General features: G+C 39.0%; 1 protein-coding gene across 1 annotated transcript in view; it reads left to right on the plus strand.

The window, feature by feature from the left end:
* The window catches only part of pemt (phosphatidylethanolamine N-methyltransferase), a 96,226-nt gene that overhangs the window by 56,507 nt on the left and 20,503 nt on the right, over nucleotides 1–19,216 (plus strand). The window contains exon 5 of the mRNA XM_023274868.3: nucleotides 9,676–9,787. Within this exon, the coding sequence (XP_023130636.2) occupies nucleotides 9,676–9,787 (112 nt within the window). The remainder of the gene's footprint in view (nucleotides 1–9,675; nucleotides 9,788–19,216) is intronic.

Consider the following 19,216-nt stretch of genomic DNA (forward strand, 5'->3'; position numbering starts at 1 on the left):
GAAAACTTGTAAAAACTGGAGCTCTGGAACAAAACTCCTTGCTGTTCGGCCGCTTGCTATTGTGCCATCATGCTTTGCCCTTTAATGCCGTTTGGTGCATCCAATTTGAAGAGGTTTATCACCACTGAAACCCTATAGGTACATTTAAGGCTTTGAGTTAAATGATTCAGCATCTGTGGATGACTTTGGTGATTTATTTGGCGAGCTTTTAGCATGCCAACAGTCTTAACTAAAACAGGTAAGCATTATACATGCTACACATCACATTGTTTGCTCTGTGATCGTGCGTATTTTAGTTTTTAGCTCATTTTTTTGAGCATTTAGCTCAAAACACAGTTGTGTCAGGATACAGAGCCATGAGCAGAGCTGTCGGCTCTTAGTCTTGCCATTGTATAAAATACAATCAACTGCAGTTTTTATGCATACAAAGGGCAAGAAGAATAGCATATTAGAGCACTGTTACAACCCAACTGTCTAGGGTAGTCGGGTGGTAAAAAAAAAAGAGGAAAGAACTAACAGGAAACTGCATTATAGAGTGACGGGCCGTGATTTATTTTGAAAGGCAAAGGTGTACATGAAGATAACAAACAATGAGGGAGTTAAATGCAAAAGAAAAAAAATGAAATGAAAGAACCAAACATAACCGAAAGCGAACTTGCCTAGCAATTGCTGAACAAGTAAAAGGAAAAAGTATAACGGAGAACTAACGTACAGAACTCACATAACCCAAAAATACAACGCTGCAGCACCCCTATCTAAACTAACAAGGAATCTGTGACTGGTACTACTAATTGCTGGCATTCAGCTCCCCCACGGACACTATGTTCACAAATACCACAACACCGGGCAGCTCAGCTTCACCCATGAGTTGCCACCAACATACTGAATGAATGAGCCTTCTGACAGCTCTCTCCGTCAGCATGGTAGCAGGAGTCCTCTCATCCTGAACCAACCCGGCAGTTCCTCAGACTGCAGGTGGGCACAACCACAGAGCCACGGAAGAAGGATGGTCGATGGCAGACTACTCACAGCTGTTCACGATAGAAATCAAGATAGGAGGAGGAGCGCAGCGGCCCAAGGCCATAACAAGCACCTTTTACATGCAATAGAAATCATCATTCTTTAGATATAAATGAAGGTCAGGATTTACATGTGACTTGGGAAAAAAGGGGGAAAGACTTGCACACAAATGGTTCATCCTGTCTTGGACATATAGTGCACCTACGTGAGGAAAGACACATGAACCCTGACAAATTTTGCCAGTTTACACAACCATGCTCATTTGTATGCATGTGAACAAATATTTTCACGCCCTTAAAAGGCACATGCAAATATATGCACATCTACTGCTGAGACAAACATGCTTGTTTTCTTGTCTTGTGCTACTGAATACTGTTTGGCATTGCATCAAATAAACACGAGTACAACATCATCATTATGGCCATTTGGCAAGAGCTGGTGTCACGTTTCTAGGTCAGTTGAGTGATTCATCTCTGAGACCCAGACGGATCGTCTCAGCCCCAGCACCATGTTTGCCCATCACTGTACTGAAATGCCCTCAGTCCATCACTCCATCTGAAACGCATCCCCAACTGTGACAGCAGAGGGGAGGCAGCAGGGGATGACAGGAGTCGATTTATACATGCCGCTGTGAAGGAGTCTGCTTTGTGTGTGGTCTGAGAAAACCAATCACAATGATTGCTGGCGTGTTTCATTCTTCAACTATTTGCAGCAACAGACAGCATTTGAATTGGGAACATGAAAAATGTTCATTATTCCCACTGGGGAACATCGCTTTGCAGCAGAGTAAATAATTACATGCATTAAGTGATCTATGAGAGCGTGGCCTTACCTTTGTATACACACTGAAGTTCTCTATCGAACACAAACTGTTTCAGAATATCCAAACTGTTTCCAAACTAATTTGCAAACCTGGACATTTAACTAGGTCAAGTCATGTTTTCAGAAAGCACATTGAAACAACAGAGGCTGAACCAAAGTGCTGTACAATTCTATATAGCAACCCATAAGACCTAAATGCATCTAAAACAACATCTGAAAGACAATTCTGAATAGAAAACCGACAAAATACAGGAAAATACAAGATGCAGCACAGTTAGATATGAAGTCAAGGTCTCAAACTCTACTTAAATGGAATGAGAAGAGGAGGGTCTTCTTCTTTGGCTTAAGCATTTTTAAAGCCTTTAGAAGTTCTCAAAATTAAAAGGTAAAGTGAGATTAGGAGCAGCTACTGCAAAGGCTCGATTGTGACCCCGCGCTCTAACCCCGATTGGGATATGCGAAAAGCAACATTTCACAGTCATGTATTTGTGACAAATAAAGGCTAATTATTATTATTATGCATGTGTACGTTATATACTGATACCAAATCGCGTGACCTAAATATGTTTCAGAATTGATGGGACTCAAAAACACCCCCACAATTTAATCAATTGTTACAATAGATCCTGATAAGTCCACAGCAGTAGATTTGTAGTAGGATCGCAATCATGTGATCATCAGCAGGCAGCTGACATAGTGTTCACCTGTTGTCATAGTTACAGTGATGCATGTCGCTATCTCGCAATGATAGGGAAATCCTTCACAAATCCGTGGATCCAGACTATAAGCCGCATCACTGCCAAAATCTTATCATTTGGTCCTTGTGTCATTTCTGACCTTCCCTGAAAATTTCATCCAATCCAGTCCATTTTTAAATAATGTTGCTAACAGACAGACAAACAAACAAACTAATGTCACATAACTCCGCCGCGTTTCTTGGTGGAGTAATAAATCTATAAATTTTGATGCTTAATATTAAGTTTTTGTATTTAAAGGAAAAAAGGGAATTCTGTTTGAAAATGTGCAATTTTTTTGATGGCTTTAGAATATAATATGGATGTTGGGACAAATAATTTGTCGAATTATTAATTTTCCCTAAAATGTGTTACATTTTAACGTCAAACCACAAGCAATCTCACACAGGATTTACAAGCAACTCCATAGCACACAAGACACAAGTGTTGGTTTCCTTTTAGTCATAACAGATTGGCAGGTGCACAGCTGCTCTGACAGCAGGCTGGAGGACATTTTACAATAGAAACTGCACAGGTGTACATTTTAAATTTAATGATAGCTGAATTTTTTTGACCTGCTTCACTATCAATGTCTGAGTATTGATGTTGGTGTCACGCTAACTGTTTTTTGTAAAATTGGTGCTTTCCTGCTATTACAAGTCAAAATATCTGCTGTCAGAAAGGCAGATTGAGCAGCCTCCCCTTTAGCATATCAAGCATCAGCAAGTGTATGAGTGGCTTTTAGGTGGACTTCATAGCATCTGAAAACTGGATGGACTCCTCCTGTTGGAACTACTACCCATCAGTAAGGAGGACAGGCTGACCTGACCATTTCATTGGTCACTTCTGAATGGTTAGTAGTGGATCTCGAAAGCAATCATCATCACAGCATTTTCTATGGATGTCTATGGCCATCTGGAGGTATTTTCCACTGTTTGTAACACAGTCGTGGTCCTCAGAGGATAGGCTTTTCTAATTGGAAAAGTTTTCCCCAATGGCAGGCCAAAGTATCAACAAGAAATACATTGAGGCACGGCATTAAAACCACTGATAGGACAGGTGAATAACATAGATCCTTTCATTTTAATGCAATGTTCTGCTGTGAATCCTTGGGTTCTAGCATTCATGTGAATGTTAGTTTGATATTTACCACCCACATAAACGTTGTTGCAGACCAAGCACACCCCTCGATGGCAGTCGCATTCCCAAACATTTGGCGGCCTCCCCCAATGGGACGGTGTGCTTTGCAAACCCACAAAACCTGCTCAGGAATTGCTCAAGGAACCCAACAAAGAGCTAAGGGCTGTGACACAGCCTCCAAACTTCCAAGATTCCAATTTCATCGAGTAAATGCAGAATGTACTGCAACAAGCGCAAGCTATGATGGTTGCCCAGGCAACCCAAAGGATCCACTGCCAACTTCCTGGCGCCAGACACCACAGGACACTCTGAGATGTCCCAGTCCAATGCCCAACAGGTCAGAGTAGTTTTTGTGGCTGACAAAGGGATCCACAAAAATGTTGGGTGATTTTAATATTGTGATGGATGGATGAATGTCGTAATTAAATAGATATAGTATGTTGCAGTTAATTTTCAGAACAAATCTATGGTCCCAATTGGATAAACATTGAGTTTAATAAATGTATGGCCTTTCTTCCAGCACCTATAGAGTGAAGCTCCAGCACTAGAATAGCAGTGCTTGGGTCTGTTATGTATCAGAGTTCATTCTTGATCTTGGAAACAGGAGGGTTTTTGGTTTTTTTTTTCCAGAGTACTATATTTGTTTCCACTGCAGGGTCCACTTACTGAGCTTTTCCAGGTTCATAACCATGGTGTCACATGGTATTCATCAGTGGCAAAAACTGTCTCAATTGTCATGGAGATGGATTTTTTTTTCTAACAATTTCATGCATTCTATTTTAGGACTTTTATTCCATGCTCAGCTTAACATTTTAGCTAACTTAGATGATATAACCCCATTTGAAAGATTAATATTTTAGTTTGGGTTATATCAGAAACATCTTGCATGACTTTACAAAACAGCAGACTGCAAAACAAACTGCTATGTATCTAAAATGTTGACTGGAACAACCAGTGGACATACACAAATCAGTCTTAACATTAAAAACATCTGTCTAATAGTTTTCTACTGCAGAAACTTTCAAGCCATTTTAGGTATGACCAAACCTTTGTTCATGTTCCAACCTCAGAAGCTGGAACCTATGTCAGGACTGTCCTACTCCAGGTTAGGTACTTCTGAGTGGCACTAAAAAAAAAATGTTGTGTTGGCTGAGACTCTGATTGGCTAACTCAGAGAGGACAACGAGCAAGACTTTTTCTTCCCTCTCAATGTTCTTGTTGAATAGCAGTTTTTTTTCTGACCACATAAATGCACAAAACAGACCTCTATTTTTTTCTTTCCTGTGTGCTCACAGAATGTGAGTTGCATTCTGTAACTTCTGTTTATTGTTGTTTTGCTGCAATCTGAGTTAACGCCGCAGTTAAAGCTATTGGATCCTACACAACAATAATAGAAAGCTTTAAAGGCTGCTTAAGGGCATTTATAAGATTTTGAGCCACCTTGCACCTGCCCAGAGTTACCAAAACAGCTGCCACTGCCAACACTACCTTCTGAAATTGCTATTGAAATGGGGGATGAGCTTGGTATGCAGCAGTGTTACGCTTGGTGTCAGAGTAACATCCATATGAACACCATGAGCCAAGGTTCCCAGTGATCATTGCATTGTAACAAGTTAATTACTGGTGCTCACTTGGTGCTTTTAATATTGTCTCTGATTGGTGTACATTTTGCTCCTTTCAGTGCACAACTAAAAGGTCAGTGATCCACGTAAAAAACTGTAGTACCTCATTTCCAATGTCGATCTGACATACTGTAGCTCCCTAAAACTGTTTGCATTTCTGATTAGCTGCTTCCAAGTTGTGAGGTAAGACTTTTAATTATTTACTTTAATTTCACTTTTGTGCTGATTTTAAGATGCCTAGAATGAGTGTATGTGTGGGGTTTGTTTTATGGTCAACCACGACTGCATCACGTTTCCTTTGTCATTCCTCCCACTGTGGAAGAACACAAACAGACACATGAGGACCCAGCCTGTGGGTGTATGTTGTGATACAGTGCGTCTTATTCTTTCTATATTAAGCCCCTTTGAGTCACTGTGACCTGATGATTCAGATCAATGGCACAGGACCAGAAACAAAGATCCAAACAAAATCAAATTACACATAGTGTTAACGTGTCGGCCGCCTGCTTGCAACTCTGATCACAAACTCACTTATCTAACCTCCAGACCACCACGGCACTATCACTACTCTTCAGCCAAATCAAAGTTGTACATTTTCATAACCATAATCAAACAACAGTGACGCAGGAACTTGGAAATAAAAAAAAAAAGATGTTACGCTTGGCTTTCAAATCGGAGCGGGTTACCGGTAGTCACTTTGAGGTCAAAAATGAGGTTAGTATATTGTTCTGAAGGCCAGTTACAGCTGGTTTTCTATTCAAAACCAAACAGATTTGTTTATATAATCCCTTTCTATCCCACCTTACCTGTGGTTTTTAAATGAGCATACATAATGAAAACTGTTATATAACTTGGGCATTTACAGCCTCTCTTCGGGCAGAAAACAGGGCCAGCAGCACCACATGTCTAATTCAACAGGTCAGTTTTGCCCACTGTGTGTTGTGTGTTTGGGTGTGAATATTTGTGTGTAGATGTACGAGGGAGGCATAAGGGAGGTATTTGAATGCTCATGTCCTGCTATACTTAAAAATGGGTCAGATAATGTTTGTGTGTGTTTGTGTGAGCGCGGCACCTGGGGAACTTATTACATGACAAACCATAGTTAAGTGGTCAGGTTACAGTGAGCAGTGTCCTAGTTCAGCTGCCCCCGGCATTTTATTGACACACACACATGTTTGTTTGATATCCAGCACTTGTTAACCACAAATCTCAGAGAAACATGTTAGAATTACTCCTACCTAACACAAAACTGATTTTTTTTATTTTTGGCTTGTGTTTTTATTTGGTCAAAACTGGCATAAAAAGGCAATTTGCAGTGATAATGTCTTCATATAGTGTTCTACAGGGAAAGGAGTGTTGTAAGTTGATTGGTACAATATCCCCCTGTTGTTCGCTGTAATAGGATATCATAAGATAAGCAAGCATATAAATAGCACACCACTTCAGGCACATTTTCCAGGTCATGTCTATGCATTTTAAACTTTTTGCATGTGATTTTTACAGTAATATCACAAAACAGAGGTAGTTATGTCAGTGTTTAGGTCAGGAGGAAGCCATTCATCAGGACCATAGACCATAGACAATTTGACACAAATTGTATGGAATTCTTTCTGATAACTTGCACTGAGAAGAAATTGTTGCATTAACAAAATAACTTATCCGTTGCACATAATAAAGTTACGTTTGCTCAACATTATTACTCCGCCAAGGAATGCGGCGGAGTTATGCGACAATCTGCATACGGTTGTTTGTCTGTTTGTCTATCTATTAGCAATGGATTTGGATGAGATTTTCAGGGAAGGTCAGAAATAACAGAAGTGATTCGATATTTGCAGTGATGCTTGAAGTCTTGATCCACAGATTTGTTAAAGATTTCGGTATTGTGGGATAGCAGCATGGCATCACTGTAACTATGAAAACAAATGAACACTACGACAACTGCCTGCTGACGATCACATGATTGGAATCCTACAACAAATCGACCGCTGCGGACTTATCGGGACTTATCCATCAGAAATCATACAAGGAACAATTGATTAAATTGTGGGATTATTTCTGAGTACCATCAATTCCTGCTGCCCACTACATATTTAGGTCACGTGATTCGGTATCCATACATGACGTGCACATGCATAACACACGCCTGTGCTCACTGCAAGGTCATTTTTTATTGAAGATTTCATTTGTTGGAAATGATACAACTGAGCAGCCTTGGCAGAGTACTGAGCTCTCTGAGTGCTTTTCTTGTTTATGTGTTCATGTTATCTAATTGAGGTTTGTTTAGCAAACATGATTTGTAAATGTTTTTATGCAAGTGAGTTGTTCCATGTTGTTTGTTGAATGTGTTCCATGGAGACGTGGAGCAATTTCTAAATCTCTGATGCTCGAAATCCCAAGATGGTGACATAAATAAATGTGTAAGAATGAAAAAAAGTCAAAGAGAGGGAGAAAATATGGTTCCTTTCATACCTTGGATAGTGGGGACCCGTGAACACGACCAGCTGTGGCAGCATAGTCTGCTTAAGGGAATCATTCCAGACGAAAATGTCAATTTTTCAATCTCTGAGCATGAGGCTCTAAAACAATGTTTAGCTAGCAGCTAAAGTTTCTGATGAAGACTGACGTGCCCTCCTGGTCTACTTACCTGACATTTAAGGACAATCCAGTAATCTGAGTGAAGGCCCTGAGGCAAAACCGTGTCACTCTTCTTCCCTCTTCCTAATAACAAAAAGCTATGTAAATTTTAAAAATATATATCCTTATGGATTACTTATCTTTGTAACCATGACTTTGATACTATAATGTATGATTTTCTGAGTGAGAATACATTATATACAGATACCAAATTGTGTGACCTAAATATGTAGCGGACGGCAGGAATTGATGGGACTCGGAAACACCCCCACAATTTAATCAACTGGTCGTTGTATCATTTCCGACAGAAAAGTGCAGATAAGTCCGCAATGGTTGATATGTAGTAGGATCGCAATCATGTGATCGTCAGCAGGCAGCTGACGTAGAGTTCACCTGTAGTCATTAGTTGCAGTGATGCTGTGAGGCTATTTCACAATGATACAGAAATCTTTAACAAATCTGTGGATCCAGACTATAAGTTGCATCACTGCCAAAATCTAATCACTTGCTCCTTGTGTCATTTCTGACCTTCCCTGAAAATATCATCGAAATCTGTTAGTCCGTTTTTGAGTAATGTTGCTAACAGACAGACAGACAGACAGACAGACAAAGAGACAGACAAATGTAAGCCGATCGTCACATAACTCCACCGTGTTTCTTGGCGGAGTAAAAATAAAGAAATGAAAGTTACATTTGTGTGGTTATTTTACCCCAAAAAATATCAAATCAACATGTACAACATTTTTCTAAGTGGCCACAGGTGTTACCAATATAAAAAAAAGCAACTGAATTTTTGCGACATGAATGTTTGTCGCATCTAAGTCACCTGTGACTTTATGATTGTACCAAGGAGTGCAGAATTGTAGTTTTTGTTTGTTTTTTGCAGAATCTGGTTTTTACAAATGGCTATTTTTCTGGTGCAAATCCATAAATGAGACATGCAGCATAAAGTTAGTTTGAGAAAATTTCACAGTTTTAAGCTTTGATTTAGTTTATAGTTCAAAGACTGCTGAAAACTTGAAAACCCAACAGTTCCTTCAGTTTTTACAGTTTCTAGCTCCACTAAGTGGTGCAGTTTTATTGATTTTTCTTTAAAGATAATATGCCTTTCTAACTCCAGCAGGTTGTTGAGTTAAGAAGAATTTTCAATTTGCTCATTTCTTGCTACAAGTACTGGTACAATAATTAAACTCCAGAGTTTTCACATGAGCTCATAGCCTTGCTGTTATATTGTTGACATCAGTAACATTCAGGTGATGGTGCAGCAGCCAGACATTGCAGCATTAACAGGCCTATGTGGTGCCAAAGTCATGTTCCGTAGCGGTGTATCCACAGTGACACCAGAGTCCTGTTGTTTTGACAGAAACATGTCAGAAATGATCATAACACGATAGACGCGTCCAAAATCTGTTTGGTCTGAGTTGAAACAAGACGTCAAGGTCGATGGCAGAGCAGAAAGCCTGGAAACAGTGTGACACAGTCCAACAAGCTTTGCACTGAATCCTAACCCACCTGTCGATAAAGCAGTGTCAGATTTGAAACACCTTCAGAGATGTTCCCTGATTTTCTCCAAGTGCGTGTTGTGATGAGCTCCAGCCTCTTGAATTATCTGAAGCGGAAAAGCAGGTCGTCAGTGTGACAGATTTTAGTTATGAAATGCAATGTTTGTCACAGCAATGAACCTCTGTGTGTGTGTTTTCCAGGCGACTACTTTGGCATTCTGATGGATGAGAAGGTGACTGGGTTCCCCTTCAACGTCACAGAGAACCCGATGTACTGGGGCAGCACTGCCAACTACCTCGGACTGGCACTCATGTAAGTGTGTGTTATTGGAAAGGCAAAAAGGTTACTTTCATGAATGTGGTCAACAAGGGTGTAATTCGAATGTGATTTCTCCTCAGAGCTTTGTAGCCAAGATTGGCTGAAATCAATCAAAACAGATTATTGCTGTTATTTCCAGGTATGTCGTTAACTATTACCTGAGGACTCTTTCACACATAGATTTAAAAAAAAAAAAAAAAAAAAAAAACTCCAAAGAAATCATCCACCTTAGTGGCAAAGTACCGATGTACGTCAAAGGCGCTCTGAATAACGCAAGGACATGCATAAGTGACATGGATAATAAACGGTAACCTATAAATGGAAAATGTTGTTTTTCTCCAAGTTGCAAATCCCTCATGAAAAAGATGCTGAGGTAAAAACTTTTACGTGTGCCCACTGTCGCTATGACAACTGTGACCATGTTGCTTGGAGCTGGCGTGCATAGTTGCTAAGCAAGCACTCCAGGTTAGATGAGCCTGCCTGCAGTTAAAGCTATTACCAACCCATTCTTCCTGACACAGAGCTATGGGGACTTCATTCTAGTCTTACTGAGTCTTTTGTCCTTTTTGTTGTGGCTAATTATTCTCCATTTTCTCTTTGCTTTGAATATGGTTCACTTTTTACTTCAAGCTCTGAGTGCTCAAACCAGTGATGACCTTATTTTACTACCACTTTTTCCTTTTTACGTCCCTGTCTCACCTGTGCTCATGCAGCTCCATCCTTCTCTCCCTCTTTAAGTCACTTCAGACGCTGCAGCTGCCTCAGTCTCTGCCACCATCCCTTTTTTTTATTTCCTTTTGTCTATTTTTGTCATTGTGTCAAGGGTGAATTATTTAATAAACTTGCTGAAAATAGTCTTCTACTTGAACACCCTGTGAACTGAGGCCAAACTGCTGATGTGCGTTTCCACTGCAAAACAACTTTAGTTACAAGGTAGATTTCTATAAAAAGCATGTCAATTTGTCTTTTTTTAGAAAATTGCATTATGTGCATCATGGACATATTGCATCACAAAACAATCTCAACTCAACTTGCACTTACTGGCTTATTCTGGAGCTTTCGATCATATCATACACTACTGTTCAAAAGTCTGGGATCACTTAGAAATGTCCTTAGTTTTGAAAGAAAAGCAGTTTTTTAATGAAGATAACATTAAATTAATCAGAAACACAGTGTAGACATTGTTAATGTGGTAAATGACTATTCTTGCTGGAAACAGCTGATTTTTAATGGAATATCTACATAGGGATACAGAGGAACATTTCCAGCAACCATCACTCCTGTGTTCTAATGCTACATTGTGTTAGCTAATGATGTTGAAAGGATAATTGATGATTAGAAAACCCTTGTGCAATTATGTTAGCAGATGAATAAAAGTGTGAGTTTTCGTGGAAAACATGAAATTGTCTCAGTGACCCCAAACTTTTGAACAGTAGTGTATGTGGTTTGGCAGGATCAGAAAATGGCATTTGTTCGTTGTCTTTTGGACTTCTCATTCATGGCGGTTTAACCCTTGAGCCTTTGACTATTTTCAGGGTATATTTAACTTTAAGCTCCTATCTTGGTTACTAAAAGGGCTAGCCATACAGGCTGTGTCTTCTTTTCTGAACAGTCTAGGCAATACAGATCTTCCCATAATTTAATATGATAAAAAGATTTTCAAAGGAAAAGATATGTCATGTTTTGAAATGTTTTTACATGAACCTCACAATGAAATCCAGGAAGTAGACATATCTTTTCGCTAATGTCAGAACCACGATGGTGGGATACTGTATAGTCTGACTCACTGGATGTAGACTGTGTATGTACACACAACAGTCACTTTATTAGGTACATCTGTACAACTGCCTGTTAATAATCAGTCAATCACATGGCCGCAACTCAATGCATTTTAACATGTAGACGTGGTAAAGACAACTTGCTGAAATACCAAGTGAGCATCTGAATGGGGAAGAAAGTTGAATTGTTGAAAGTATGCCACGAAGAATTAAGGCAGTTCTATAGGCAAAAGCGGATCCAACCTTTTAGTAGCAAGGTGTACCTAATAAAGTGGCCAGTGAGTATAAGCTTATCCACTGACCAGTAATTTCAGGAGGCTTTGCCCTCCCCTTTACATGTTGCTGTTTTCAAAATCCTTTTCACTACAGTAAAAAATGGCAACGATGTCCAATGACAACAACCTCTAGCAACCTACCACACTGAAAACTTTGTGATTTGGATCATGCTGTAAAGCAGGCCTGCTAGTTTTTTTCAGTTGATTATTCATTTTAATCACAGTTCTTGCCGTCTTGCATGCAAAACCTTCCACCAAAACTGTTCCACTTGTCACTCTTTTGAGTGAAAACTAAAGCCACATCCTTTTACTTAGTTCTATCCAAAATGATTGTGATTTGTTTAAAGAAATGCAAACAACCCAGAGCATTTTGCTCCCCTATAGCAGAATGATAGTGAGGTGCAGCCAGACCGTTATAAGCAATATTAGCTACTGTATGACAAAGAAATTGGCTAAAATATATCCATTAGTGCCAAATGGACATAACTGTCATTTTATTCACTCATATGTTCACATACAGTGACCTACTTCCAAATCAGAAACATGTTGGCAAAATGACTCAGATCTATTTCCAGAGTTTTAACATCTATGCAATGCAATCATGTCATAGATGTTAACATATCTTTATACTGAATGGATGGAGTGAATATTAACTTCATTGCAATGACATGTTCATGAATTATTCAATTGAGAGTAAAATGTGAGGAGATGGACACACAGTCGTACATATGTCACAACTGAGATTAAATCTGATGCAAATTCAAAATGATTTATTCTCACTGAAATGTCTTTGCACAAACGAGCAACTATGATTGTTGGAAAAGGTGAAGCTGTGCAATTTTATTTTATATATACACTTCTTTGTGATAAATGCTTCTAGAGCAATTTCACTGACAAAGGGACGTGAATTTGTGAACACAATGCATGTGCGAGCCTCTATTAGTTGAAGCAGCTGCGGTCACTGTTTTTATACTAACAATCGATTACAGGTTGAGCTGTAAGGAAAAAAAGTCTGCTTGAAAGTTATGGAATCACAGTAAAAGAAGACGAAAAAGACATGCCTAAATTGCAAATAATGGTCACATGAAAAGGCTGCTTTAAAAAAATGGCAGTATGTTCTTTTACTGTGACTGACTGTAAAATTATATTATTTTCACCGCATTAAAACTGCAAAATATATTATTTTACAGATATGTTCAATTATTTGAACAAAAATTCTATATAATAAGCATTTAAAAATCCTTAATATGTAACCCTAACTACTATTTCATAAATGTTCCCTGTTTTGGTAAAATACAGATATTTAGTTAAAATACAGAAAAATTAAAAATGTATGAATTTACATGCTGACTATAAAAAAATTAAATAAAAAAACACATGAACAAAAAAAGAAACTCTTACTAAACTTATCCACGATTTTAATCAGCTAAAAATGTCATTAATTTACAGATATTTATCATTTGTGTGTGTGTGTGTGTGTGTGTGTGTGTGTGTGTGTGTGTGTGTGTGTGTGTGTGTGTGTGTGTGTGTGTGTGTGTGTGTGTGCGTGTGTGTGTGTGTTTGCAGCCACAGTGAAGAAATAAATCTCATTCATGCGCAGTTTTTATTGTTGTTTTTCTGCGCTTTTCTGGTGTAGCTGAGGCTGACATCATCACTACTTGCACTTTAGGTAACCAGCATTCTGCAGTCAACAAAGATCTGTGAAATGTTTTTTCAAAGAATATTTGAGCTGCTTTGACGCCGCGAGGGAGATTTACACAATAGAAGATTCATAGATTTCTATGACTCATTTTGAACATGCAGAAGCAGCACTTTTGTTAAACTTGAGAACAAAAATTATGTTTGAAATTACTATTAGATTTAAAAAAACAGCATCTGATAAGAAAAAAGTACCACAAGTCAAAATCCTAACACCAAATCAATCATGGGGACATTATTTTGTGATTACAAAGGTTGGACTCTTGATTGATAATTGTACCATTGTTTTGTTGGTTGCTATGCCTACCAACATTGTCATGGTTTCTCCTGCTATTACTATGCACCTCGGTTATGCTAACTGTTGCTTATGACCCTCATAGGCCTTTAACACTGTGACTGAGAGCGCTGTACTTATTCTGAAGTTTGTCTGTCACATCATCCAACACACAAAGAAGACTTTCAGATCACAGCTCTGACTGAAGAGCATGAAGAGTGAGAAATCTCTCCCCCTCTACTCCTCCTCATGCCAGAGAATCTCTCCCACACATAAGGCCACTTACTGGGCTCTCTGTGTGACCTAGACAGGAGATTAGCTGACACACATTAGGCGATGCTCTTATCCATTACCACGAGCTGGACTTGTGCTGCTAAATAAGTAGAACAGGAGCTGGAATCACTGCATGGGGCCGGTACTTTTTGTGGTTATATGTCATGTAGTTTTTCATAAAGCAACGCTTCATCAAAAGAACTGTGGCACCAAACTGCGTGTGAAGTCCTAAAATACCCCATACCCTCTTCTTCTGTGAGTAACATAGCACTGACAGACAGGTTAGCATTTACAGGGAGAAAAAGACCTAATTTCATGTCAAGCAGCATCTTTCGTGCAGCAGTATAATGGACTGTCGCGTAATGTTTTAGAAATGTAGGTTATCACAGAAGATGGGAGTTTGTCAGTAAAATTTTGACAGACATATTCGGCTGGCCTGCTCCCTTTGGGTTGAAACATTCAGACACAGTTCACATCTGGCACAATTCTAATCAGAGATGTCAAATCAAGCATGTCAGAGGGAACATCTACTCACTTTGCATGTGTGTGTTTTCTAGAAAATACAGTGGAACAGTCCATTAGTTGAACTCACAGAGAGTATACAAATCTATCTCAAAACCCATCAATCTACATTGCTATTTTTTAGTCACACTATGGATGGCAGTGTCAGTCAGTCCATCCTCCTCTGTCATAAACAATGAATCCTTGTCACTTTAGTGAGACACAGTTTCTTCTAGTGAAATGATGATGATGTTGGTTCTTTTCGAGTGAAATATCTCAGCAGTTTGGAATGGAATTCCAATAAATCAGACTGCTCGATGAAGAATGTTTCACAGACATGAACCCAAGCTGACTTCTCCACTTATTTTATTGTGTTTTATGTGCATTACTATCCATCAGTCTGGATCTTGCCACTCTGCTCCTGAATGCTCCTTGTTAGATATGCAGGACTGAACCTGCTGACAGATGTTTGCCCTAAAAATGTCATGATAACAGATTTTTTTTTTTTTTTTAGACATTAGGAGTACCAGTGAATTTCCCATTTCCATTTCAAAATGTAATCTAAAAAAAGTCAGCCAAATTAATACATTTCAACGTAAAATCTTTTTTTTTTTTTTACCAAAAAAAAAAAAAAAAGATTGTAAACTGCTGCACAAATTATATTTTGACTTTTCATGCACGAGCCAACTAACATCATTAGCCAGGAAAGCAATCTCGGCCGACTGTTTAAGGTTGTTGAAATAACAGATTTTTAGACTGATCATCCTGATAACCAGAAGAAGAAGTTTGTTGGAGACATGTAAGGCTCTACATTCACCAAAACTGTGATGTTTTCCTAGTACACATGTAACTAAACCAAGTAGTTTACTTGCTTACACCTAATCAAACAGCCAATGAAAGTGAGAAAAAAATATGAATAACATGTTATTATATAAAAATATAAAAAAAAACAAGAAAAGCATTTAGAGAGCGCAGTACTCCTCCAAGGCTGCTCAGTCTTTGTATCATTTCTGACGGATGAAATCTTAATTTAAAAAAAATTACCTTGCTCTGAGCACAGCTGTGTGTTATGTATGTGCACATTATGTACGGATACCGAATCGCATGACCTAAATGTGTAGGGGGCGGCGGGAATTGATGGGACTCAAAAACACACCCACAATTGATTAAATTGTGGGCGTGTTTCTGAGTCTGCTCGGTTAAGCTTGAGTTGTTTCCTCCTTTTGTTCAAGATGTTCTGTCATGCAGTTTGCAGTGTCGCTAAATATCTTCATGTACAACTCTTGCTTTGTGAATTTTTTTTTCACATTGCAGTGTACCTATTTCTGCACATTTACTTGCAATGCCATTCCACATGTCGTTGTTATTAACCAGCTGTACAAACAGCATTGAATGTATAATTTACTTAAAGCAATGAAGTTATTAAAGTTATAATCCACAACATTTCAGCCCTGGTTGACTGAGCAACACCTGCAGTTACTGGTGTTAATTTGTTAATAGACGTTGCAAATAACACATTCACAGACCCCTGGATAGAGCACAGACATCTGAAGACTTTACTACTCTGTCAGAAATACAACAGATAACTGTCTGTTAACACTGTACCAAACAGAGAGGATTGATTATGTCATGTAGAAGTCAAGTAAAGAAGATAGTCAGCATTATTGTGCTGCTAATACTGAGCATATGACTGAATGTTGTCTTCTTTATTTTGGTTAATTTTGCATCACTAATGTTACAGTATATCTCCTGCATCATATCAAGTATGTGCATGCAAGTGTAGGTATGCAATATGAATATCTCACTTTTTCAGAGAACTTGCTTCATTCGTTTCATTACCGTAACATTAGCAGATTTATTATTGGTGTGAAGAATGCGGCTCCTCAGTCGCATCATGAACCACGGTCATGTGTTGAACTTGTGGGATGAAGCAGTATCTCTGGTGGAGGTAGAACAACAACGCTCTGACTTTCAGAAGGTCACTCTCTGCTCCGGGCCAAATCACGTCGCCTCCGCTCTGCGCTGCCTGTTGCTGTTTAGCTGAGGCTCATGCTACAGTGTGTACATGTTGGATGGTGCAACAGCTGCAGGAGAGTTCAGTTATGAAACATGGACACCTTTGACTAACTTTGAAGCACAAGCAGCTTAGCGCCTGTGGTAGAAGGATGAATATGTATTTGTATTGAGATTATCAAATATTATTTCACCAGTAGATCTCTGTTTACACTTGTGGAAAAAAATAAAAAGCTGTCCCTCGAGCCGCCAAAACAGTTTTGATCCATTGAACTGTCGACACGAGACGTCTAGGGGTTTCCTGTGGTGTCTGTCACCAGAAGGTGGATCTTTTGTGTCCTCTACGGATTGTACTAGCTCTTGCATTTTACAAGAATGCTTGATCAGACTGGGATTTTGGCAGCCAGGTCAATTAGAGGACTCTTGGTCGTGATCCTTGAACAGCTTTTTTGGTGTGTCAGGGCACATTGTTCTGTTGCGGGAGGCTGTCTAGGAGTGTAGTTGCTATGGGAAGTGTTTGGTCTGGAACACTGTTTAGGTGGGTGATTTGTATGAAACTAACACCCACATATATACTGCCAGTCAAAAGTTTTAGAAAACCCCAATTGTTTTTTATTGGAAATTATGAATGTTGATCTCTCATTGTTCTCTGAAATGAATAACAGAACAAATAAACAAATGAAATTTAGAAAAAATACTATTTAGAAACCAAAATGCATTCTAAACTTTGGACTAATCAAAGTAGCCATCTTTGGCAGACATAACAGCTGAACACACTCATGGCATTCTGTCCACAATGGAAATCAAATATTCTTCAGAAAGTTCTTCCAAACTCTGTTGCAGAAGTTCCCATAAATGTGTGGCACTTGTAGGTTGCTTTGCTTTTACTCTTCTGTCCAGTTCATCATAAACCAGCTCAATGAGGTTCAAGTCTGGAGACTGCACTGGTCACTCCATGATTTCAAGCTTACCATCTTCTTCTTTTTTCCAAAGATAGATCTGGCATAGCTTGGACTTATGTTTTGGGACATTATCTTGCTGTAGGATGAACCCCTGACTAACTACGCACACACCAAAGGGTACTGCATGGTGCTGCAGAATGCAGTAGTATCTGTTTTGGTTCAGGGTTCCTCTCACTCTGTACAAGTCAACGACCCTGGATCCTGCAAAACAGCCCCAGACCATCATGCTTCCTCCTCCATGACTGACAGTTGATGTCACACACTGAGGAACCATCCTTTCTCCTCCTCGACAGCATACAAAAGTCCTGCATAATGAACCAAAGATTTCAAATTTTGATAAGTCAGTCCATAATGTCTTCTTCCAGTATTCACTAGTCCATTGGTGGCGTTTCATGTCTTATTCTGATGTCTTAGCAATGGCTTTCTTGCTGCAACTCGACCTGTGAAAACTGCAACTCCAAGTCTTCTCTTTAGTTAAAACTGAGACTTCTTACTACGACCACTGTTAAGCTGTGCTTGAAGCTGTTGTCCTGTGTGCTACCTATCACACAAGCTGTTGGCTTTCAGAAACTTGTCTTCTGAGTGCCTGTTGATGGTGAAGAAAACTGTATTCACTGACACCTTGACTTTCTTCGCAATTTCTCTGTACTAAAGAGCTACATTTTTAAGTGTTATGATGATCTGTCTCTTCTATTGTTAATTGCCTTTTCCTCTATATTTAGAGCAACACAATACTTTCAATACTGTTCAAATAATGCTCTCTGAGGTATGGTGCTACAGTGTATTCAAACACTACTTTTATGCAGACAGAGGGGGTTGTAGGTGAGCAAGAAAAATTGGGATGCCTGTAGGATTTGGTAGCACCAACTTCCAAGGCTTGATCAACCTCCATTGCTGCAGAACAGCTTTAAGTTGTTAACCCATTTCTTGTTCCCTGAAAAATACATTTTTGTGTAATTCTGAAATGTACATTATTTTTCAGTTTTGGGTAACCTTACCTTTTTTAACCTCTGATAGTTCACCACTTACCTTTGTACCATTTCAAGCTATTCATTGGACTTGAACTATGTGAATTTCAATAAAAAGCTGGAAAAATTGGGGCATTCTAAAACTTTTGACCACTAGTGTATGCCAGGACCAAAGGTTGTCCTGCACAAAAACGCATCGAAAAGAGATGATTAACATTACACACTTCACCTGTTAGTGGTCACAGGACTGTAATTATTTGGACATTTGTAAATTTTTGTTCTCCACACTCTCATTGAAATTTGAACATAGCCCTTTTATTACATATCACATATATAAACTGCAAGTAATCGGCTGTAAGTAAGTAAGTAAGGGCTGTTCAATCAAGTGATATCTGTGTAGATTTCTGTGTCATTAAGACCGACTCAGTGGATTGCACTCCGGGTGGACCTGCCCCAGAATTTTTCCTTCCATACATTTAAACCCACATGCCAGTGTTTCTGTAATAAATTAGACGTTGTTGTCACCTCCCACCTATACCTTAGACTGTGGGTAATGATGTCCGCTCACCATCCGCCTCATTTCCACAAAGGTTATACCAATTACTGTTTGAATAAATTATCCCGAATTCCAGCCTGACATGATACATGATCTTTATGTTCCCCTGTGATCATTAATCAGGC

The sequence above is a fragment of the Amphiprion ocellaris genome, chromosome 18 (genome assembly GCF_022539595.1).
Source record: "Amphiprion ocellaris isolate individual 3 ecotype Okinawa chromosome 18, ASM2253959v1, whole genome shotgun sequence".
NCBI classification, from domain to species: domain Eukaryota; kingdom Metazoa; phylum Chordata; class Actinopteri; family Pomacentridae; genus Amphiprion; species Amphiprion ocellaris.